Raw genomic sequence first — 26,173 nt, 5'->3', positions numbered from 1 at the left:
TTTTATCGAGAGTAGGGGAATTAAGAACCAGAAGCAGTAGGTTTAAGATGCAAGGGGAAAGATTTAATAGGAACCTGTGGAGCAACCTTTACACACAGAGGGTGGTCGAGCTACTGGAAGAGGTAGTTGAGGCAGGTACTATAACAATATTTAAATGACAACTGGACAGGTATATGGATAGGAAAGATTTGAAGGGATATAGACGAAACGCGGGCAGGTGGGACAAGGGTAGATGGAGCATTTTGGTCAGCATGGGTGTTGGGCCAAAGGTCTGTTTTGGTGTTGTCTAACTCTATGACTGAATGCATGAAAATATCTTTCATAATAGACTTTTGTTTCTCGTAGAATATAGCTTTCTATCTACCACACATTCAACCATTTTCTTGAGCGTTAACAAAGTTTATTCAAAGTAACAAGTTAATTTCCATCCTGCAGACAAATTCATAGAAACATAGTCATAGAAAATAGGTGCAGTAGTAGGCCATTCAGCCCTTTGAGCCTGCACCGTCATTCAATATGATCATGGCTGATCATCCAACTCAGTATCCTGTACCTGCTTTCTCTCCATACCCCCTGATCCCTTTAGCCATAAGGGCCACATCTAACTCCCTCTTAAATATAGCCAATGAACTGGCCTCAACTACATTCTGTGGCAGAGAATTCCAGAGATTCAGCACACTCTGTGTAAAAAATGTTTTTCTCATCTCAGTCCTAAAAGATTTCCCCCTTATCCTTAAACTGTGACCCCTTGTTCTGGACTTCCCCAACATCGGGAACAATCTTCCTGCATCTAGCCTGTCCAACCCCTCAAGAATTTTGTATCCCCCCTCAATCTTCTAAATTCTAGCGAGTACAAGCCGAGTCTATCCAGTCATTCTTCATATGAAAGTCATGACATCCCAGAAATCAGTCTGGTGAACCTGCTCTGTACTCCCTCTATGGCAAGAATGTCCTTCCACAGATTAGGAGACCAAAACTGTACGCAATACTCCAGGTGTGGTCTCACCAAAACCCTGTACAACTGCAGTAGAACCTCCCTGCTCCTATATTCAAATCCTTTTGCTATGAATGCTAACATACCATTCGCTTTCTTCACTGCCTGCTGCATCTCCATGCCTACTTTCCATGACTGGTGTACCATGACACCGTTCTCGTTGCATCTCCCCTTTTCCTAATCGGCCACCATTCAGATAATAGTCTACTTTCCTGTTTTTGCCACCAAAGTGGATAACCTCACATTTATCCACATTATACTGCATCTGCTATGCATTTGCCCACTCACCCAGCCTATCCAAGTCACCTTGCAGTCTCCTAGCATCCTCCTCACAGCTAACACAGCCCCCCAGCTTTGTGTCATCCACAAACTTGGAGATGTTGCATTCAATTCCCTCGTCCAAATCATGAATATATATTGTAAATAGCTGGGGTCCCAGAACTGAGCCTTGCGGTACCCCACTAGTCACTGCCTGCCATTCTGAAAAGGACCCGTTTACTCCTACTCTTTGCTTCCTGTCTGCCAGCCAGTTCTCTATCCTCATCAATACTGAACCCCCTATACCCGTGTGCTTTAAGTTTGTATACTAATCTCTTAGGTGGGACCTTGTCGAAAGCTTTCTGAAAGTCCAGATATAACACATCCACTGTTTCTCCCTTATCCACTCTACTAGTTACATCCTCGAAAAATTCTATAGGACCATCTCCGACATCTCCCTTACCTTCCTTGATCTCACCGTCTCCAACACAGGAGATAGACTATCGACTGACATCTATTAAGTGATTAAACTGACTGAGAGCATTCATTGACAAGCTGTAAGAAAGTTTATAAAAAAAAGTAATGGGGGTGCAATTTAGTTCAATCCTTCAGGCTGTCAAGGAAATAGTACAAAACATAATTCAATAAATACCTTTCTAACGTCAGAGCTTTTTGGTTCTGTTGTCCATGTGATAATTCGTGATACTGCCAGGCGTGTTTCACTGGAATTTACAAAATCTGCCGGATCCATCTGTATGGTCAAGATCTCAATATACTTCAAAATGGCAACTTTCACCTGCAAGTTAAAGAGCAGAAACAATTGGCACTGCTTTTTCCCCCTCCAACATGTTTCCATACTTCACATGAAGTTAAAATCAAGATAAATAACTAAGCCTCAGTAAACAAAATCAATCCGGAAAATGTCAAGAAAAATATAAACCAGCAGTAGGAGCAAAATCAAAATGTTAATGATCTAATAACGGGAGACAAGGGGAGAGATTACTATGTCTCTGGCACCGATGTTTAAGTCGCCGCTGACCACAGGTGTGGTAGCAGATAACTGGAGAATGGAATTCTTACTTGCAACACAACAGAATATGTAAATATAGGCAGGATTAATGAAAAGACGGGGACTAATCAGAGATAGACAGCGTGAGTTATCAAAAAACATGTCTTGGCTGAAAAATTTGATTATCTTTTTTGAGGTGGTAACAAAGCCGTCATGTTGCAGTAATATGGTAACGTGGACTTCAGTAAGGCCTTCAACAAAGTCCCACGCGGGAGACTGGTCCTAAAGGCTATGGCCCACGGTGCCAAGTTGGCAAATTGGATCCAAAAGAGACAGAGGAATAGGGACGGAGGCAACAGAGAGCTGTTTTTTGTGACTGGATGCATGTGACTAGTAATATTCATTTGAATTAGTGCCAGGACCCTTGCTGTTTGTAGTATTTGTGAATGATTTGAATGCAGATGTAGGAGACATGATCAGTGAGTTTACAGAGAATAGCTGACAGTGTGGAGTAGTCTTGCTCCAGGGTGACATTGGTGAAAAAAGTTGACAAATGGCGGATTGAGGTTAATTCAGATAAATGTGAGATGATGCACTTTGGCAGTACCAAATGGGGCTTGGGCATGCATTGTTAATTGTAAAGTCCTGGGGAGTATTGGGAAACTATGGCATATGTCAAAAGACCTTTAAAGATAACAGCACAGGTAGATAATGTGGTTAAGAAGGCATATGAGATATTGGGGTTTACGATTTGGGCATTGAATACACATGCAGTGAGGTTATGCTCTGATTCTATAAATCACTGGACAGACCTCTGATGGAGTACTGCATGCATTTCTGGTCACCACACTGTAGGAAAGAACATGACTGCATGGTAAGATGTGAAAGCACTGGAGAGAAAGCAGATGAGATTCATCATGGCGTTGCCTGGGACCCAATATTTCAGTAATGAAGAGAAACTTGAGAGGTAGTGTTCAAGAAGGAACTGCAGATGCTGGAAAAACGAAGGTACACAAAAATGCTGGAGAAACTCAGCGGGTGCAGCAGCATTTATGGAGCAAAGGAAATAGGCAATGTTTTGAGCCGAAAGGTTGAGAGGTAGGACCTGTTTTCCAGGAGTGGAGAAAGTTGAGGTATAAAATTATGAGGGGTATAGATTGGGAAGATAGGTCTCTCTTAAATAAGGATACAACATCAACCGCCCTCCAGTCTCCTGGAACTTCAACTGTGGCTAAAGATAATGCAAATATTTCCACAAGGGTCTCTGCAATTTCTTCTGTAGCTTCCCACGAGGATGCATTTGGTCATGCTCTGAGAATGTACCCACCTTAAAGAATTTTTGAATTGCCAATACCTACTCAATGGTAATTCGTATATGATCTAAGACGTCATAAACCACATGCTTCAATTCACTAACTTTCCCATTCTTCTCAGTAAAAATGGATGAGAAATATTCATTGAATATCTCCTCATTCTTGTAGCTCTACACAAAGACAGCCATGCTAATATTTCAGGGGACCTATTCTTTCCTTAGCCATTATTTTACTCTTAATATATCTATTTCAAATTTACCTTTACCAGTAAGGTGTCGAATTATTTATTTACTTTATTTGCTTGGTTTTGCTGCGTGGTTCGTACTCGTGTTTTATGTCTTTTAATCTATTGTTTGGATTTTCGTATGTAATTTATGCGCCTCGTGTTAGCTGTATGTTCTGTTGTTCTGCCTGTTTTATGATGTCTTGCTTATTTTCTTATTCTGTACAGCACTTTGATCAGCTTTGGTTGTTTTTTAAGGTGCTTAACAAATAAAGTTATTATTATTATTATTATTATTTACTATGTCTGTCAGCCATTTAATGTCCTCTTTTTATCCTCCCGATTGCCTTCTCTTATTCTGCACTTTGAGACATGGAATCATAGTCATACAGCACAGAAACAGGTCTAACATGCCCCATCTATGCTAGTCCAACCTGCTCGCATAGTATGATTCTATGACCCGATCGTCATCCCCTCCAGACTTGTTGCCAAGCACAGAGAGTTGTGTTTCTGTGCATCCCTTTGCAACTGCATGCCCGACTTCCTCATCAACAGAACACATTCGATATGAATTGTCAACACCATTTTCTCCTTGCTAACTATCAGCACAGGGAAACCTCAAGGCTGAGCCTCCTGCTCTACTCACTCTATACCCATGACAGCGTTGTCAGACACAGTTTCAACTCAATCTTCATATTTTCTGATGACACCACAGTTGTTGGGCGAATTAAAGAATAATGATGAGTCAGAATATAGGAGGGAGATCAATCATGTAATTGAATGGTGCCGGAACAACAACCTGGCTCTCAGTGTCAGTAAAATCAAGGAACTGATACTGTAGAAGAGGGAGGTTGAGGATCCACAAACTTATCTTCATCAACGTGCCTGTGGTGGAGAGTCAACAACTTCAAGTTCCTATGCTTGCATGTCTCTGAAGATCTGTCCTGAACCTAACACATTGAAGCCATCATAAAGAAAGTCCATCACGCTTCTAATTCCTTAGAAGTTTGAGGCGATTGGGTATGTCAACGGATACTCTCATGAACTTCCACAGGTGTGTGGTAGAAAGCATATTGACTGTTGCTTCATGGCCTGGTTCAGCATCTCGAACACCCAGGAGCGAAGGAGATTACAAAAAGTGGTCTGTCCATCACGGGTGCTGACCTCCCCAACATCAAAGAGATCTACAAGAGGTGTAGTCTCAGAAAGGCAACCAGCATCATCAAGAACCCACACTGCCCTGGCAACGCTCTCATTTCACTCCAGCCATCTGGAAAAAGGTACAGGAATCTGAAAACTATACGTCCAGGTGCAGGAAAAGCCTTTTTCCAATAACTGTCAGGCTATTGAACACTACGAACTCCAACTAATACTCCAAATTACAAACTGCCTGGGATGCACAAAGACTTTGGGCTTTGTTTTCAATTTTGCACTATATATTTTTTTCATATATTGAACTTTTTGTGTTTGTTTGTTATATTAGCTACTTTGTTTGTTTAATATATTGAGTACTAATGCAAGTAAGAATTTCATTGTTCCGTTTTGAGACATATGACAATAAAGGACTATTGACTCTTGATTGTCTTGTCAATTGCATGTTGTATTTGCGGCTATGTATGATTATAGGCCTGTGCTGTAGTTTTGTTAAATTGGCACCTCCTATGCACAGATGGCCTTCTGCCCTCCTTGATTAAACTAGTGTTACTTGACTGGTATGTTAATATTGGTAGAAAAAGTGATATGCTGCAAATTATTGTATGCTGTGGTGAAATCCAATTCCGATAACTCTGCTGCTACTGATAGCCCATAGTACTCAATAGATACTCAAATATTAATGATCTTAATAAATGAATAAAGTAGTACAATTATGAAAGCCTGATATAATATTGAGCAGGGAACTTGTTCATTCTTCAGAATTCTATTGCAGCAATATTCAGTTGGGAGGTCATGTTGCAGTTGTATAAGGCATTGGTGAGGTCACATTTAGAGTATAGGATTCAGTTCTGTGCACCATGTTATAGGAAAGATGTTGGCAAGCTGGAAAGGGTACAGAGAAGATTTACGAGGATGTTGCCAGGACTAGAGAGTCTGAGCCAAAGGGAGAGGTTGAGTAGGCTGGGACTCTATTCCCTGGAGCACAGGGTGATGAGGGGTGATCTTATAGAGTTGTATAAAATCATGAGAGGAATAGATCGGGTGGATGCACAGAGTCTCTTGCTCAGAGTAGGTGAATCGAGGACCAGAGGAAATAGGTTTAAGGTAAAGGGGTAAAGATTTAACAGGAATATGAGGGGTAACGTTTTCACACAAAGGGTGGGAGGTGTTGGGAACAAACTGCCAGAGGCGATAGTTGAGGCAGGGACTATCCCAACATTTAAGAAACAGTTAAACAGGTACATGGATAGGACAGGCTTGGATGGGTTATGGACCAAATGCAAGCAGGTGGGACTAGTGTAGCAGGGACATGTTGGCCAGTGTGGGCATGTTGCACCGAAAGGCCTGTTTCCGCACTGTATCACTCTATGACTCCATATTGAATTACACAGGTTACAACATCAGGATTAGCATAATATATTTCACTATGTCACCAGGGATAAATGGATCATTGAGTCATATGTTGGGAATGTAAAAGGACAAGGGTATATTCAGTTGTATAATTTGATTTATTCAAATACACAAAAATGTCAAAAAATGACAATACAATACAATAGCTGAAAATCATGAGAAAGGATTGTTTGCTTGGAAGTTGCATTTCAAAACAGTTGAATTCATTTAAAGAAAGACAAACATTAGGAAAACTAAAAAAATCTACAAAGCAATCAGAATATCGCCTCACGATATCCTATGAAATCCAATGATAGTTTCCATATATATATATATATTTATACACTTACCTTCAAATTTGGAGTCTGCGTCTGATCAACTGTGAATCTCATCAAAATACTGAACTGAAGGTCATTTGGAAAACTCTCCCTGGAAAATATTTTTTTAAAGTGTTGTTAGCTCATTGGCATTTTTCTTTTTACCTTTTCAATCTTTTGCCATACTTCAAGTGTAGTTTAGTTTTGAGATACAGCGTGGAAACAATCCCTTTGGCCAGCCAAGTCCGCACCGACCAGCTATCTCTGTGCACTAGCACTATCCTACATACTAGGGGCAATATACAATTTTACCAAAGTCAATCAGCCAACAAACCTGCAAATTTTTGAAATGCAGGAGGAAACCGGAGCAACCGGAGAAAACGCACGCTGTAACAGGGAGGATGTACAAACTCTGTACAGACAGCACCCGTGTTCAGGATCAAACCCGGGTCTCAGGCAATGTAAGGAGACAACTCTACTATTGTGCTGTACTGCGGCCTGTTATCTTGTATTTTTCTGGGAAGCTAATAGAGATAGATTAAGTGATATAGCTTGTTGCTGATACAGTTTACACTATTCAGTAAAATCCATTTGCATTATAGTTCTACATCAAAGATACATTTTGCCAATATAAATGAACCATGACGCTGTAAATGAGGCAGCATTTTATGCACAGGTTGGTTTACAAAGAAACACAAAAAGGTGGAGTGACCCAGCAGGTCAGGCAGCATCTCTGGAGGACATGGATAGGCAACATTTCAGCTTGGGATCCTTCAGGTGCTAATCATCTATCATTGTAAACAACATGGTCCTGCTACTGAGCTCACATCTGTTCACTGTGCAATTCTGGGATAAAGTTACTTTGAATCGTTGAAGAAAGCAGTATTTTGGCAGTGTACACAGCTGAGATGCACTGTGATTTAAACCCAGTATCAAAGTACAATAGTGTCCTACCAAATCTTACATCTTAGGTTTTCCAAATGTAATGGCCAATATTTACAATTTCATGCCAGTGGTTCAAGTATAAAACATGTTGAGACGTATCAAGCTGGTTACACAGTTGTCAGAGACAAAGCTAGAATTTCTTATTTGTGTACTTGTCAATTTTCAATTCTCCCTCTGTGGGAAATTGCTTGTTAGCTGGTGGAGAAGGGGGAAAAAAAGTATTCGGCTCTACTTGAATATGGGTCGGCGTGGACTCGGTGGGCCGAAGGGCCTGTCCCATACTGTAGCTATAAAACTCAAATACTTTAATAACAGGTCAAAGCTGGATCCAAACAAAGGCATCAGAAATTAAATGACAGCACACCACCCCACTGTGCTACATGATCCCAGAGCAAAAAACAATGCACAGAGTTTTTTCTGGAACTTGCTTTCAATGGTCAAATGGACTAAAAGCAAAATTGGCTATTATTGCCAGTGCGTGTGCAGATCTGTTGGTTAAGTGTAACTGAAGACTATTCCACTGCGAGGTTAGCAGCAGCCCTCAGGAAAAAAAGAGGTGGTCAATCAGGTCAGCAAGGACAAGCAATTGCATCAAGAGGTAGTGGCAGATGACGATGTGGGAGCAGGACACCCACGTTCCAAATTCAAGCACGTATATATTTTTAAAACTTACCTGTTGTTATTGGATTAGATCTCTTAGTGTAGACTGCACTGGCTGCAAAAGGACAAACCAAACGAAGTGGATGCCTTTCAGATTAAGGACCTTGATATGCATGTTAAAATTAGTAAATCTCAACCTTGTTACATGCATAAATATTTCATGATGAACTATAGCCAGACATTATGATCAACACATTCTGGCTAATGAAGAGACCATGAAGTTATTATGCACAATGTTGGATGGTTGGAAGGTCATTTACTTTAAATGCTATTTACAGGGTAACTACAAGGATGTGCACATTTGCTCATATTCTTTCATTTCTACAATTTCTTAGAAAGCTTTTAAGTGCTCAGCTTCATCGTAACGTGGAAATATATTGCTTTTCCTTTATAGTTGCTGGGTTTAAATCCTGGATCTTCCTAGCCGAAAGCATCATTGTATTTATTACAACAGCTCAAAATGATGCTTCATCACCACCTTTTGAAGGGCCATTAAGAAAGAACAAAGGTTAAATTAAAAAAAAAATATCCAACTATCGGAAATGTTATTAATTGATGAGTCATAATTTATCAGTTAAATCTCCCACAGCTGCTTTAAACATGTTTTATATCCTCTGGATACCATTGAATAACTGAATTTATGAAACCAGTAACACGGTACCAGTAGTAGTAAGGGCGGCATGGTGGTGTAATGGTAGAGCTACTGTCTTACAGCGCCAGAGACCCAGGTTCGATCCTGACGACGGGTCTTTGTCTGTACAGAGTTTGTACGTTCTCCCCGTGACCTGCATGGGTTTTTTCTGAGATCTTCAGTTTCCTCCCACACTCCAAAGACGTACAGGTTTGTAGGTTAATCGGCTTGGTATAAATGTAAATTGTCCCTAGCGTGTGTGTGTAGGACGAGTGTCAGTGTGTGGAGATTGCTGGTCGGTGCACACTCGGTGGGCCAAAGGGCCTGTTTCCATGCTGTATCTCTAAACTAAGCTAAACAATAGTCACAATAATGTTTTCTTTAACTGGCAGTAAGTAGAGGGCATTCTGCTCATTTCAAATACTTGATGAACAATTACTTTCTTGTATTTCGTAATCACATTGAAAAAGTATATGAAAGGTACACCCACTTGACAGAGAATAACAAGAAATGATAGATAAATAACTAAATTGTTCGTTTTTCAAAAATCCAGTGCCATTTAAATACACGTAGAATTAAACTGTGACATTTGCCACATAATGCCGACCTTGCTATATCAAGTGATTTCTGTACTTTTGCCTGTACAGAACCAAGCAAATCTGCACCCATTTTCTTCAATAATTGAGTCAGCAGAACAAACAGCCAATCTTGAAGGTCTTCCTTATGTACATGAATGAAATCGACCAGTGTTTCCAAAAACATGCTGAAAACCTAAAAAAAAGATGTTAAGAATCATACTTCTGTAGTAGTTTTAAATTCACTAAATGCCAATAATTGCAGCAAAGCAGAAAATTCCAAGTAAGTTTTGCATGTGTATTATATAATGTAAACATTTCTTTTTTTAGATTATTGAATTTCATTCAACTAATGTCCAGAAAGTTGTATAATTTCAGTTAATATTCAGAAAATACGAAGGCAAGCTAAATCTGAAATTGTCTGTCTGATTTGTACAGTTATATAACCACAATGCAAAATGGAGATGGGTGAGCAATGCTATTAATGTGGCAAGATTCCAAGACTGATCATCTGACTCTTGCATTGAAGCCATGCGAGTAGAACACCATTTTTGGTAAGCTAGCTTCACATGCATGGACTTTCCTGTATCTGCCACAAAACCAAGTTTAAGACATACGTAGTCAGCATATTGCACTTGCATCGGTTAGTTTTCCTTCCATTTTTATAAAATCATTTTTTTTCTTCTTGAAATACTAATTTTATGCTGATGCGTTACCCACAGGCACATCTTCTGTCCAATGCCTCTCTCAACTAGTTGCAATTCATGTTGCTTCCTTGAGGTAGGCTCTGTGACAGAATGAGGCATTCTTGCTTCATTGTTCAAGCACAAGCATTTCCAGCAGAGATCAAGAAATGACCAGGAGCACAAGGTATGTCATTTAGTTCACACAAATTATTCCAATGTTGCTGAGGTCAATTATATCCTTCCATAATCTGGCCCATATCAATTCGACCAAGGAGCAAATATATATATATATACACACATCCCAGCCACTCACTTAGCCAAAACATTTTAAAGCTAGCAAAGAATGTTGTTAAACTTATGAGAGAAACAGAGCTCACACATGCTGCTTAGTAATGTTACAAATTAGCCACTCCAAGAAACACGTGAGTTCCTATATGTTTGAACTTAGATTTTGAGTGCTAGGTTCACAGTAAGGCCAACTTTAATAACTCCCCATTGCGAGGTCTGGCTGCGTGGAAATAAAAATTCTGATGATAGCTATCTGGGTGATATCTATGGCAGAAAAAACATTCCCATTATAGACGCTCCCCGTATTGCGTATGGGTTACGTCCTGCGGGCCCTTGTTAAGTCAGATGTTATGAAAGTCATAGAGTGATACATTGTGGAAACAGGCCCTCCAACTTACCCACACCGGCCAAAATGTCCCAGCTACACTAGTCCCACCTGCTTGCATTTGGTCCATATCCCTACAAACCTGTCCTGTCCTGTCCATGTACCTGTCTAACTGCTTCTTAAATGTTGGGATAGTTCATACCTCAACTACCTCCTTTGGCAGCTTGTTCCATTCACCCACCACCCTTTGTATGAAAAGGTTACCCCTCAGATACCTATTAAATATTTTCCCCTTCACCTTAAACCAATGTCCTTCACCTTAAACCTATGTTCTCTGGTCCTTAATTCACCTAATCTTGGCAAGAGACTCTGCATCTAAATGCAAGTCAGAAAATGGAATGGAAGTCGGAAATGGAAGTGCTGCTGCACACGTGTAAATTTACAATTTGTACTGTGCGGTACCAGTGGGAATCCACGTGGGAGCTTTGGTGCGGAGATCACGTTGGAGCATCCACGACAACAGTCGACTGATTTGTAGAAATAGCTGCATGCGCAATAGCGCAACGGTATCGAGACATGCAACTTGAAATAAAGCAATCGGCTTAAAGATTTGCTTATGTAAATGCAAGTTTATGTAAGTTGCCTATTACGCAAGTCAGAGAGTGCCTGTACTGTTTTATCATAGTACAATTTTGCAATTATCCATTCATTTTAGTTTAGCAGGGTGATGTAGGAAATTCTGAAAATTCCAAGAAAGCTGAGTAATTTGTAATATGTTTAAGTGAAAAGCTTACATACTGGGGAAGCATGATGGGAAAAGAGGTCAACATAATGAAGGGAATTTAAGGATGTTAGGGGGCAATAAATATGTAAAACAAATATTGAGGCTAGTTGTGTACAATAAAGATGATCAGGAAATAGTGTATTTTATTGAGTCCATTTGTTAGATAAATGGAAGAATTGTTTTCTAATAACAGGAAACAAGAGGTTAAAGATACCTTTGGTGAAAAACAAAGACGAATGGCTACATGTGAATTGATCAATGATGAATTATTTCAAAAATGTAAAATCCACATGTAACCATTGTGTGTGAGATTATAAAAATGTGGTGGGTGCTGTGAATCTTTGAAGCACTTTGGGTTCTCTCAGGGCATTTTCCTATGCATACTGTCAAGGCATTGAATAAACCGACTTGTTTACAAAATTCACCACTGCTCTATGAGATGTTCGTTGTGTCTGTTCCGTAATTAATAGGGCATCTGGGCCTCACAAGAAAGCGAAATTCAGGGTACTGGTTAAACACAAAACTCCCTCCAACAGGGTAAAACTGAATATTATCATAGTTATATAGCAAAGGCAGCTCACTGAATTCATGTGGTATGTTAAACACCCATGTTCACTAACCTTATACTAATCCCATTTTATTCTCCCTACATCCCCATCATGTTGCACCATTTATCCCATCATCTTTATGATTATTATTAACACATAAAGATAGCACATCTCAATAGAAGGCGAAAAACAAGATCATACTGTCGAATGCATAGGTTTGTTTACATTTCTGAAAAGGCTCATAGCTAACAAAATAACTAAACTAATCACTTAATATATCATTGCAAGCATGGGATTGATTGCATGCAATCCAGGGAGAGCTAGCCGGCTGGATAGAAAATTGGTTTCATGGAAGGAAGTAGAGTGAGAAGGTGGAAGGTCAATTAACCTGTACGTCGTTGGAGTGTGGGAGAAAACTGGAGCACCACGAGAAAACCCACATAGGGAGAACATACAAACACTCTACAGCACTCGGTCAGGATCATAGAAACATAGAAAAATAGGTCGAGTAGGCCATTCGGCCCTTTGAGCCAGTACCTCCATTCAATATGATCATGGCTGATCATCTAAAATCAGGATCCCCTTCCTGCTTTTTCCCCATATCCCTTGATTCCTTTAGCCCTAAGAGCTAAATCTGGGTGGCGCCAGCAATGGCTGCCTCACCAACAATCTGTCTGTCCCTTCCTTTTTTTGTTGTTTGTTGGTATGTGTTTAATGTATGTTTTAGTGTTCTTTGGCTTATGTTATGTGGTGGGGTGGAGGAGGGTTGGGGGAAACTAATCTCTTACTTCGACGGAGATGCAATTTTCTTCCGTATCGTATCTCCGACCGCACTGAGGCCTAACATCGAGGATTTGGCGGCCTTTGCGGGAGACCGACTTCGGGAGCTCCACCACGTAAGCCTGCAGACTTACCATCGTGGAGCCTGCGATCCCTTTGCCAGGGATTGACCTCTGAGCTCCAACCTGCGGACTTTAGCATCGTGGAGCTCGCCGTCTCTAGTCAGAGACCGACCGGGAGCTCCAAGCCGCAGGAGCTTCGACCGCCCGTCTGCGGATGGTTCGACTGCCCCGACCGCGGGAGAATAAAGAGGAAGAAGATTAGACTTTTTAGCCTTCCATCAAAGTGAGGAATCCGTTGTGGTGGATGTTTATGCTAATTTTTAGGTAGTTGTGTGTCTTGTTGCTTTTTTTTAGTTTGGCTGTATGGTAATTTGAATTTCACTGTACCTTAATTGGTACACGTGACAAACTGACCTCGAAACCTTGACTCGGGTCTCTGACGCTGTAAGGCAGCAACTCTACCGCTGCGCCACCCATTTAAGGTTTAAGGTGAGAAGGGAAGATTTAATAGGAGTACGAGGGGCAACATATACAGACGGTGCTGGGTATATGGATGAGCAGCCAGGGGAGGAAGTTGTGACAGAAACTACAACAACATTTAAAAGACATTTTGACAGAAACTTGGATAGGAAAGGTTTAGAGGGATGTGGGCTAAACATGGGCAGGTGGGACTAGTGCAGATGGTCAGCATAGGCAAGGTGGGCTGAAGGGCCTATCTCCATGCTGTATGACTCGATAACTCTATGCAGAAATATATTATTGACAGAAAAAGAGTGATACATTCTAGCACTGATGCTCCCAAAAGAGTCATAAAGCTACATCGCCTGCTGGATGCAGACCCTTCGACCCAACTTGTCTATTTTGACAAAGTTGGCATTCTGGGCTAGTCCAATTTGCCTGCATTCAGCCCTCTAAGCCCTTCCTAGCCATATACCTGTCCAGACCACTTTTGAAAGCTATAATCACTATCCTCTTAAATCTCCCCTTCTCACATTAAATCTCCCCTTCTCAATTGCCCTGCAGTTTTAGAATCCTCCACTCTTGGAAAAAGATTGTGAGTGTTCACTTAATCAACTTAAGCCCCTCATGATTTTGTATACTTCAAATTAAGGTCACTCCTACACCTCCCATGCTCCAAAAAAAAAAATACCCAGCGTGTGCTTAAAGTCATTTTAGATAGGATAACAAATATTGTTTAAATCACACATAAGTTGGAGCAAATACAATACATTTGACAAAAGATTTGCGACATTTATTAAGCGTAAAGAAGAATATTGCATTAATCAGTAAAAAATGGATCCTAAAAGAACCTACAGCAGTACTAATCACTATGAATTTATTAGCGGGCTTTGGGCCAAGTGCAGGAAGATGAGATTAATTCGGGATGGTTCCGCACTAATTAGCTTAGGTGTGGTGCGCCGAATGGTCCCTTTCCATCTTGCATCTCTGACTCTTTATCCCTGTAGTTCAGTTTAGTTGATTGTCACGTGTACTGAGGTACAGTGAAAAGTCTTTAGTTGCGTGCCATCCAGATAGCGGAAGGACAATACATGATTACAATTGAGCCATTTAAAACGTATAATACATGATAAGGGAATAACGTTTAGTGCAAAGGAAAGCCAGCAAAGTCCAATCAAGGATAGTCCGAGAGTCACTAATGAGGAAGATAGTAGTTCAGAACTGCTCTCTGGTTGTGGTAGAATGATTCAGTTGTCTGATAGCAGCTGGGAAGAAACTGTCCTTGAATCTGGAGGTGTGCGTTTTCACACTTCTATACCTTTTGCCTGATGGGAGAGGGGAGAAGAGGGAGTGGCCAGGGTACGATTCGTCCTTGATTATGGTGCTGGCCTCGCTGAGGCAGCGTGAGGTATAAATACAGTCAATGGAAGGGAGGTTGGTTTGTGTGATGGTCTGGGCTGCATCCACAATTCGCTGCAATTTCTTGCGGTCTTGGATGGAGCTGTTCCCAAACCAAGCTCCATCTTGATAAAAAGCTTTCTGTATAAAATTTCCTGAATAAGTCTTCAAGGATTTTCATGATTTCTTTAATGACAATACTTTACATATTTTATTGGAGCTTACAAAGGTGCAGAAAAAGACAGCAGAGGTGCAGGTCAATAAAATGTTGCATGTGGAACAGATGTTTGGAAAATTAATTTAAAAAGTGCATAAATGCTCCTAAGTGAGTTATCTACATGCAATTTAACAGGTCCTGCAATGCAGATTAGTCCAGAAGGTGAAGGTAGACAAAAATGCTGGAGAAACTCAGCGGGTGAGGCAGCATCTATGGAGCGAAGGAACAGGTGACCCTACGAGACCCTTCTTCAGACTCCAATTTGCGGTGGGACTCACTCTGGCAATGGAGGAGGCCCAGGACAGAAAGGTTGGATTAGGAATGGGAGGGGGAGTTGAAGTTCTGAGCTACTGGGAGATCAGGTTGCTTAATGCGAACTGAGCGGAGGTTCCTCCTCAGTCGGGAAGGTGAGATCACATGGGATCCATGATGAGCTAGCCAACCAGTTTCAAAATTAATTTGGTGAAAGGGGTCAAAGGGTAACACCGGAAGGTTACTTATCTGATTGCAGGCCAATGACCAGTTGCTGTGCTGTAGCAGTCTGCGCAAAATAATCCGGATCAACTAGGGAAGTAGGACAAGGAATGGCAGATGGAATTCAATTCTGATGAGTATAAGGGGCTGCACTTTGATATATCAAACCTGGGTAGGGTTTACATTGTAAATGGTAGCACCTTGGAAAGTGTTGGCGAGCAAAGAGACCCAAGAGTACACAGTTCCCTCAAAGCAGCAGCACAGATAGACAGGGTGGTGAAGAAGTCTGCAGTAACTCAGAGGGTCAGGCAGCATATCGGGAGGGATAAAGTGACACACACACACACTAAACAGGGGGCATGGAAAGGCTCGAACAAATCAGGGCTTGCAAAAGATGACCTCAGGAAGGGTGGAGCCCATGAGGGCTCATTGTTGGCTGGGGGAGGTGTGATAACAAGACGGATACAAGGACCTGTTAGGATGGCTCGGGTGGGGGTGGGGAGAAGGGGAAGGGTGGGAGAGGGGAAGAGAAGGAATGCAGGAATTACTGAAAAAATAGTCCTACCAGGACTATTTTCTACTCTATCTCTATCTCTACTCTATCCTACCAGGACTATTTTCCACTGGGGTGTAGGAGGTTGAGGGAAGACATTATAGAGGAATACAAAACATGAGGTAACTGGTCAGAATCTTTTTCCAAGGATAGAGGAATCTAAAACTAGAGGTCATAGGTTTATGATGGCCGGGGAAAGATTAAAAAGAGACCTGACGGGCAATTTCTTCATGCAAAGGTCAGTGCAAATGAAACTACCTGCCAGATGAAGTGTAGAAATGAGTACAATGGCAACACTTAAAAGACATTCATATGGTACATGCATTAAATTTGTTGAGGGATGGTTGTCAAATTGCAGATGGGACAAGCTCGGCTTTAAAACCTGTTCGGCATGGATGAGTTGGGCTGTTTCTGTCATTCAGGACTCTATGAAAGATCTTTCCTTCATATGCTTTGCCAGTGATTCAGGCCAATAAGTAGCGAGATTGGAGCAAGGTTTAATTCTAGAGGCCTTCAAGCCCACCTTGTGCATGCTGACCAAGTTGGCATCTTAGGCTAGTTCCATTGGAATGCATTGGTGCTCCTAAACCATATATCCATATATCTGTCCAGATATCTTTCTAAAATCATAATTGTATCTGCTTCTGGCAGTTTATTCCAGATAAGAAACACAATCTGAGGAAAAAGTTGCCCTCAAGATTCCTCTTAAATTTCTCCCCTCTCACCTTAAGTCTATGCCCTCTAGTTTTAGAATCCTCTAACCTATGAAAAAGACAACGAGGTTCAGTTTATCCAAGCCCCCATGATCGTGTACACCTCTGTCAGACACCCCGGACCTCTGGACCTCCCTATTCTATAACACACTCCACGATTCTACCATTTATTGTGTAAGTCCTAAAGTGCAACACCTCACACTTGTCAGAGTTAAATTCCATTTGCCATTCCTTGGCCCACATTCCCAACTGATCTAGATCCTACTACAAACTTAGATATCTTCCCTTACTGTCCACTATAGCACCAATTTTGGTATCATCTTCAAATTTCCCAACAACACCCAACACCCAAATCATGAATTCAGGTAGCAAACAGCAGTGGACTCAGCACTGACTCTGGTGGCACTCCATAGATCACGGGCCTCCAATCAGTAAAATTACCCATCACAACTACCTTTGGACTCCTTCTTCCGAGTCAATTTTAAACCCAATTGGCTAGCTCATTTTGTATTCCATATTATCTAATCTCCCAGACACCATGCGGGACCTTTTCAAAGGCCTTGTTAAAGTCCATATGAATAATGATCACTGTCCTTCCCTCATCAATCCACTTGGTGATCTCTTAAAAATCAAAAATCATTGATTTGTAATACATGATTTCCCACATACAAATCCATGTGGAGCATTCGGAGAAAACGTGCGTGGTTACGGGGAGAATGTACAAACTACGTACAGACAGCACCTGCATTCTGGATCGAACCCGGGTCTCTGGCGCCGGAAGGCAGCAACTCTACCGCTGCACCACCGTGCCGCCCTATGTCGACTGGATACGAAAGTGGGATAACATAGAACTAGTGTGAACGGGTGATCGGTGGTCAGCATGGACTCGGTGTGCCCGTTTTAATGCTGTCTCTAAACTAAAATTTCCCACCACTGATGTCAGGTTCATTGGCCTATAATTCCCTGCCTTCTCCTTGCTGCCCTCCTTAAATAACAGAGCAGCATTAGCAACCCTCCAGTCTTCTGCACTTGTCCTCATTGATCTCAGTCAGACAGATCTGGCAGACAGACTGCCAGTTCCATCACAAGCATGCCCAACTATTATCCTTCAACCATTCCTTAGAAAACATTCCTATTGTGCTATCAATCAGTTACCAAATTTGATCGTAAATCCTCAACAGATTTAAATTCCCAAACTGAGGTGTTTTTTGGGAGGGGGGCAACTGGATGTGGTGGCCACAGAGTGGTGAAACAGCAAAATTCTTTAAAACCCCAAATCCATTCTTAAAACAAATATTTTCCATTTACTCAGTGAAACCCTTACAGTAAGCATTTTTGATGACCAGAGTGATAATATGCCCTATTACCCTTTCTAATAAAACACAATATGCTTGATCAAAAGAATTCAAACGTTATTATAAATATAAATGCCGTACTACACACTTATTGCCAATCACAAATATACAGCTTTCACGGAATGATACATTACAAAATGTTTCTTTCATTAGCAGAATACAGACAATCCTACTGAGCAGGTGATTTATTTTCATTTAGATTAGATAGATAGCCTTTATTGTCATTCAGACCGAAGTCTGAACGAAATTGCAGCAGTCATACATATAATATAATACAATAAAAACAACAATAAACACATATTAACATCCACCACAGTGAGTCCACCCAGCCTCTCCTCACTGTGGTGGAGGCAAAAGTCTTAGGTCTGCAGTCTCTTCCCTCCTCTTCTCCCCCTGCGCTGAGGCGATACCCCCCCGGGCGATGTTATAAATCAGTCCCGCGGCTCAAACACCGTGGTTGAAGCTGCCGCCCACGAGTCCTGCAGACGCAGCCGCTGGCCCGCGGCCGAACCCCGGACTCAGGCCACCACCGCCAGAACACTGTCCCAGCCACCCTCCCGCACCGTCTTCAGCCTCGGGCTGGCCCGCCCCGACATGGGCGCCGCACCTCCCCTGGACCGGGCTGCCCCGACATGGGCGTCGCTTCTTCCCCGGGCCGGGCCGCCCCGACTTGGGCGTCGCTTCTCCCTCTAGCCGGGCCACCCCGACATGGGCACCGAACCTCCCTCGGGCTGCCAGCGCCGCACCTCCCCGAGCTCGGCCGCACCGACGAGAGCCTCGTTCCACCCTCGGGCTGGCCGCCCTCGCGGGAGCGTCCCAACCTCTTCCAGCCCCGAGCCAGATCACCCTCATGGGAGCGAGCTCAGGGCAAGTCCTGACGGGCTCTGCCTCTGGAGCCTCGAGGTCGTCAACTCCATTAGGCCTCAGCGCAGACGGAGGCAGAGAAGGGGAATACGACAAAAAGGTCGCATTCCCCCGCAGGGAGAGACTGCAAACCCCGTTTCAACCCCCCCCCCCCCCCAAAACTCAAACTATAAACCAAAAACTAGACTAACCAAAATTTCCACAGCTCAATATAACGAGGAAATGTCAACAAAAACCGCGATAAAATTCTTCCAGGTAAATCAACAATAAGGGGTTTATATGAATGTTGATTCACAGGCTTGCAAGCATTAGAAGGGCCCTTCATGCAACATCTTAATAATGTCAATATACAGGTGCACAAAATAGGTAGCAATTTCATCTTGTGAAAAAAATGTGTGCACCACCTGAGGCATTAACACCACTCGGTCAGGTCTGCATAGTTATAAAATACCAAGTGAGGTATACTGTAGCATAAGATATTATTTTTCTGCAAAACAAACAAAAGTAAATTCCTGAGCTGAAATTTCCTAGCAAAAAAAGTCAACAAAGCATGGACTGATTGAAAGAAAAAATATTGAATAACAATTGTGAAGCAATAGGATAGAGATTCATGCAATGCAGATAAGGTGGCATGTGCAAGTATTAAAGGTATTGTACACTACATTTTGGGGTGTCTATAAATGAAATTCACAGATTATTCTAAAAATCCACAAGGGAAAATTATGAATGGAAGTAAGTAAATAAAAGTTACTTTCTTCTCTGACTTTTATGCTTTGCCAATAATTGCTTCAATCATATAGAATCCCTACGGAACAATTGAAGAACAAATTCATAAATAAAAAATCAAGGGAAGGGAAAATGTGCATTTAGTTGGGCGGCACAGCGGCAATTACTGCCTCACAGCGCCAGAGACAAGTGCTGTCTGTACGGATTTTGTACGCTCTCCCTGTGATCTCCGTGGGTTTTTTCCGAGAACATCATGTTGCATTTGTGTATGCTTTTATTTGATTCTTGAGAGTGCATGACAGTACATATAAAAGTTGTTCGACAGAGTTTGAGGTTGAGAAACATTGGGACTTGCTGTCAGGTTCCTCGAGCATAGTATCGGCTGAATGGATCATCTTTGTTCAGATTATTTGGCTACCTACCAACTCTAGAAATTTATTTATCTTTAACTTAGGTCTACTTTTGGTTGCAGATGTTTAGAATTGCAATAAACAGGAGTCGAGTTGAGTTTATTGCCACATGCACCGAGGTACAGTGAAACGCTATTGTTGCGTGCCAACCAGTCTGTTAGCTGCTGTTGTGTACTAACCATGGCATCCAATGGATAGTAAAATCAGATCACATTCGGTTGGTCAAGTTCTGAACATAGTTAAACTTGCATGCATATATCAGAAGAGGTGGCACGGTGGCGTAGCAGTAGAGCTACTGCCTTACAGCGCCAGAGACCCAGGTTTCAAGGTCAGTTTATTGTCACAGGTACCAATTAAGGTACAGTGCAATTTGAGACCCAGGTTCGATCCTGACTACGAGTGCTGTCTGTACGGAGTTTGTATGTTCTCCCCGTGATCTGCGTGGGTTTTCTCTGAGATTTTCGGTTTACTCCCACGCTCCAAAGACGTACAGGTTTGTAGGTTAATTGGTTTGGTATAAAATGTAAAATTGTCCCTAGTGTGTGTAGGGTAATGTTAATGTGATCGCTGGTTGGTGCTGACTCGATCTTGTTTCGAATGGCCTGTTTCCACGCTGTATCTCTAAACTAAAACTAAAACTAAACTAAACTAAGAGGATATAATGGTCTGACCAATTCCACAGCAAAAAGTAATGAAGTTATATTTTCAGGTCTATGCAAGTATGAAACAAAAAGAATTCTGGAGAAGGATCTCCCAATTATTCCAACAAAAGATATTAAAGCTAGGGAAGCGCTTATAATACTAGCAAAGGTGACACATAAGAAGGAAATTGGGAAGTATAGTGGTGCTCTGAGAAGACAGCGCATGTTGAAAATGCAGAAACAATACGCATTTGATAGTGTTCCATCAAACATTTGATAGCCTAATTAGATCAAAACAGTACTGAGGGATTGAAAATGTAGTGACATCCAAAATCCAAAGAATGCCCATCCGTAAACAGGTCAGTAACTACCTTCACACCAAAGACCCAATGAAATACTGAAAGTGAGTACAGCTACAAACATGAATAGGTTTTAAATTATAAATTGGGAATGATTATGCAGTTCGTTGGTGCGTCGAAAAGTTTCCTCAAACAATAAAAGGAGAACCAATGTCCCGTTAAGACAAGATGTACTAAACACATAGACCAAAACAATGCAAACGCTGGAAAACAAAGTTACAATAACGGCATGTTGTATGCCATAACTACCAATTTTATTCACCTGCAAGGTAATGGAGACAATTGGCATATATGAAGAATAATGTTTCAGGCAGTTCAAAACCAGGATCTCCCAACAAACCCAAAATTACCTGATCAGTGATGAAACTCAAACATTGAATAAAAAACAAGGAGTGAAACAAAATTCTATAATAAGCCCTAGGTGATCCTGTGAGATCAAAAGGAAATGTTTTATCTTTAATTAATGGTTATTTATTATTTGCTGATTAAAGATTGCAATCATTTATCAATGTTATGCATATGTTTGAAATACTTTGATTTATGTCCTAACACAGGAATTCCACATCAATTTTCATAACTATAGTTCATAATCCATAACCAGAGAATGGATTTTACCATGTGCAAAGTCATGAATATATTTTTGGCATATTCTCTTTTAAATTTAACATTATGCATCTAGATTTAAGAAAAACTTTTCTTCGTCAATTAATTTTACATGAGAATTACTTTAACCAAAACTGAGAGAATCACAGCTTCTGTTAAAGAATTGTAGAGAGCAGGTCATAAGTTGTAGAAGCATTGCCAACAGTCCAGTCCATTGATGAAGTACTAATGAGAGGTTTTAATATTATACAGATCTATCATAGGAAAGAAGTGACAATTTCACATCTGAGAAAGCTTTTAAAAACTATGATAGCTTCATTTTCTTTGTTGAGGATTTGAAGCAATATTAGACAATCTGGAGACTGCCATTCTAAAACACCTTTTCCAAAAATATAAAACTTGGTTGCCTTCTTGCCAATGACAGGAATTATGGCTGAATATGCTGTAATAGTACATATGTAAAATTAAAGCTCACACACATAAATAAATGAATGGAACTGAACTTTGAATGGCAAACATTTAACAATGAAATCATTAAAGGCAATTTGAAATTCAAAGTAATTTTTGATTCCAGATCCTTGATCGTCTTGAAACTAAATGGGGAAAGTCAATCTTGGTTCTTGGTTTCTTAGCTTATTTACTCATTTTATTTTATTTTATTTTTATTTTATTTTATTTCATTTTATTTACAAGGCATCTTACTGATAACTCTTCTGTCCACACCATCAACTTTAAAACCTCACATCTGCCAAAATAATCGATGGAATAGGCGTAAATTGTATTAATTCTACATTTATTGACTATTATGGCAAAATATATGGCTCTGAATTTCTCAATTAGATATCTATATATGAAGATATGTTTGCATGGATCCAATCTAAAATATTCTCTCTTAAATTCCAAACTTATCATTTGTCCCAATATAAATGTAATACACAAAAAGGCTAAACATACTTTGGGAAGATGGGATGCCCTGGCACTATTTTGACCACATGCTTCCAGTGCAATGTAATATATTCTAAACACCTAAGAATATCCAGGCATATAGAAAACATTCCACCTCTGTGCCAAACATCAAAATACAAAGATGATTTAGCAAAAACACAAGACAAGCAATGCCAGCTCATTAGTAGAGTACTGCATTATTAATATTGGAATAAAATTAACTACTGGTTCTTATTTATACAACAAGTGTTGAATAAAATACTCAGGCTTCCAGAGTACCATGTACTGTGATCAGCAGTGCAAAAGGTTAATTTTTGTCATGCAAATAGGCTTCCAACAAATGCTGAACACACTTACTCTCTATTGAGAGTTCCAACACAAGGGTTTGCATGCAAAAAAAAAGATAAACAGACTAATTAGTTGCCATCGGTAAGATACCTATGGGGAAGAAAGCATATTTAACATCTTTTCTTATCACAGATTTATGCAAATACAGTGCAGGTTCTTTTCAATTTATACTGTGCTGTCTTTGCACTGCACATTTATCAAAACTTCCTTTTTGGTTGGGTTGAAATTACAAAATGGCTTCACTCCTCCCCCTTGCTAATCTTCTCAAACGCTGCAAAGTTCCAATAAAAAGGTAACCTCCTATGACCCTGCCAAAGATTGCATAGCAATAGGCCACTTCATTGATGATTATGGTGCTGGGAGGAGGAAAAAGACAAAAATATGAGCATGATTTCCCATGAAATTCCCACAAGAAAACAGACATACATGGTTCATGCACCCCTCTTATGCAACAATCACATATGATGGATGATAGGTTGTAGAAACCCAGAGAACTTTGGCCCGTACAAGTTACAATATTCAAAGCAGGGGGAAAAAGGTAGAGAATTGAATATGCAGAAAGAAGGTTCCAATGGAATAGTCCTTTGTATAGGTGTGAGGTTTTAAACCTCTTGGTAGGAACAATGCAAAATCCATATTGAATACTTATAGTGGCAGCTATTCAATGAACACAGCATACAAGATAGTTCCATGTGAGGAGGGATTAGGGAAACTATATTTGTACTCATTAGTCTTTAAAAGAGGGGAATCTAAATGAAATTTACAAGATTTTGACATATAACCATATAACCATATAACAATTACAGCACGGAAATATGCCATCTCGGCCCTTCTAGTCCGTGCCGAACACTTATTCTCCCCTAGTCCCATCTACCTGCACTCAGACCATAACTCTCCATTTCTTTCCCGTCCATATACCTATCCAATTTATTTTCAAATGATAAAATCGAACCTGCCTCCAGCACTTCCACTGGAAGCTCATTCCACACAGCTACTACTCTCTGAGTAAAGAAGTCCCCCCTCATGTTACCCCTAAACTTCTGTTCCTTAATTCTCAAATCATGTCCTCTTGTTTGAATCTTCCCTACTCTCAATGGAAAAAGCTTATCCACGTCAACTCTGTCTATCCCTCTCATCATTTTAAAGACCTCTATCAAGTACCCCCTTAACCTTCTGCGCTCCAAAGAATAAAGACCTAACTTGTTCAACCTTTGGCAAGTTCAACTTAGCTTGACAGATTGGATAAAGGGTCATCATTTCAGGTTATTTGGCAAGCAATTAAAAAAGGATTAAAATGAAGGAAAAGGAGAAGCAAGGACCTGCAGATGCTGGTGCTAGAGTAAAGCCCCGTCCCACTTTCCCGAGTTACTCACGAATTCTCCCGAGTTTTTCCCTTAATTCAAACTCGGAGAATGTCCGTAGAGAGAATGTCCGTAGCGAGTCCTTAAATATTTTGTAGCAGCTTGTAATGCCAGCCGTAGGTACTCGGGGCATCAGGAAAAGTCGGGACGTTTTTTCAGCATGTTGAAAAATGTCCACGAGTAAAAAAAATAACCCCGAGTACCTACGGCTGGCATCTCCAAGTTTGAATCAATGGGAAAACTCGGGAGAATTTGTGAGTAACTCAGGAAAGTGGGACAGGCCTTTTAGGCAAACCATTCCTCAGCCCACCTTCCCGATCGATCAGTCCTGTTGCCATTTTTGACATCATCTTCACTACCTACACCACCACTCACTTTTGTGTCATTTGCTAACTTGCTATGTCCGTTCTCACCCAAATCATTGCTATGGAGAACAAACAGCAATGGACCCAGCACCAAAATCTGAGGCACACCACTAGTTTCAGGCCCCCAGTCTGAAAAACATTTGCACATTCCACCATCACCCTCTGCTTCCTTCCCTGTGGCCAATTCTCTATTCATTCAGCCATCTCTACTTGGATCCCATGCACTCTAACCTTCCTGAGCAGCCTACCATGCATAGCCTCGTCAAATGCCTTGCTGAAATCCGTATTATATATTTATCAGATTTGTGAGATATGATCTCGCACGTACCAAAGGATGCTGATTATCCCTAATCAGCCCTTGTCCATCTAAATGCATGTATATCTTATCCCTCAAAATACTCTCTAGTAACTTTCCGACCACAGATGTTCGGCTCACTGGCCTGTAGTTCCCAGGCTTTTTCCTGCAGCCCTTCTTAAAGGGCACAACATTTGCCACCCTCCAGTCTTCCGGCACCTCACCTGTATTTAATGATAACTCATGAATCTCAGCCAGGGCACCAGCAATTTCTACTCTAGCTTCCCACAGTGCCCATGGATATATTTAATCAGGCCTGGAAGATTGAACTACCTTCATCCATTTTAGGATGTCCAGCCTCCGACTGTCCTGCTGAATATCCTCAACACATGTCATTAATTGTCCCATGTTTCCGGGTCTTCATGTCTTTCTCCGTGGTAAAAATAGAGGAGAAATATTCAATGACCTTCTCATCCCCAGCGGCTCCACACATTGATGAATACTTGATGTCTTAAGGGTCCTATGCTCTCCCCATCTTCACTATATAACCATACCGCCCACTTTATGCAAATTTAACACAGCATGCCTTGCACATTCTCATCCAAATTGTGAATATTAATGAGAAACAGCAATGGAGTCAGCGCTAATCACACAGGCGCACCACTTGTCCTACAGTCCGAAGAACTCTTCCACCACCATCCCTGCTTCCTTCCATGAAGACAACTTTGTACCCAGTTAGCTAGCTCTCCTTGTATCCCATGCAATCTAACCTTCCAGAGCAGCCCACAGTGCAGAACCTTTGATAAGTCCATATAGACACGTGTAAGACCTTGCTCTCGTCAACATTTTTAGTTACCTCTTCAAAAAACAATCACAATCTCCCATGTACAAAATTATCCCTATTCAGCCTCTGTCAGAGTGATGCAGTGTGGAAACAGACCTTTCGGCCCAACTTGCCCATACCGGCCAATATGTCCCAGCTACACTGGTCCCATCTGCCCGCATTTGGCATATATCCCTCCAAACCTATCCTATCCATGCACCTGTCTAACTGTTTCTTAAACGTTGGGATAGTTCCTGCCTCAACTACCTCCTCTGGCAGCTTGTTCCATACATCCCCCACCCTTTATGTGAAAAAGTTACCC

The 26,173-nt window shown here is 41.1% G+C and overlaps 1 protein-coding gene across 32 annotated transcripts in view; it reads right to left on the bottom strand.

The window, feature by feature from the left end:
• clasp2 (cytoplasmic linker associated protein 2) overlaps positions 1-26,173 on the bottom strand; it is a 322,540-nt gene that overhangs the window by 70,721 nt on the left and 225,646 nt on the right. For all 32 annotated transcript variants that reach the window (XM_055633767.1, XM_055633768.1, XM_055633769.1 and 29 more), the window contains 3 exons: positions 9,502-9,665; positions 6,692-6,770; positions 1,905-2,048 (listed from right to left, as the gene is read on the bottom strand). In XM_055633767.1, coding sequence (XP_055489742.1) covers positions 1,905-2,048; positions 6,692-6,770; positions 9,502-9,665 — 387 coding nt within the window. The remainder of the gene's footprint in view (positions 1-1,904; positions 2,049-6,691; positions 6,771-9,501; positions 9,666-26,173) is intronic.

This window comes from Leucoraja erinacea, chromosome 4 (genome assembly GCF_028641065.1).
Source record: "Leucoraja erinacea ecotype New England chromosome 4, Leri_hhj_1, whole genome shotgun sequence".
Taxonomy (NCBI): Eukaryota; Metazoa; Chordata; class Chondrichthyes; order Rajiformes; family Rajidae; genus Leucoraja; species Leucoraja erinaceus.
This window is presented reverse-complemented; position numbering and strand designations above follow the sequence as displayed.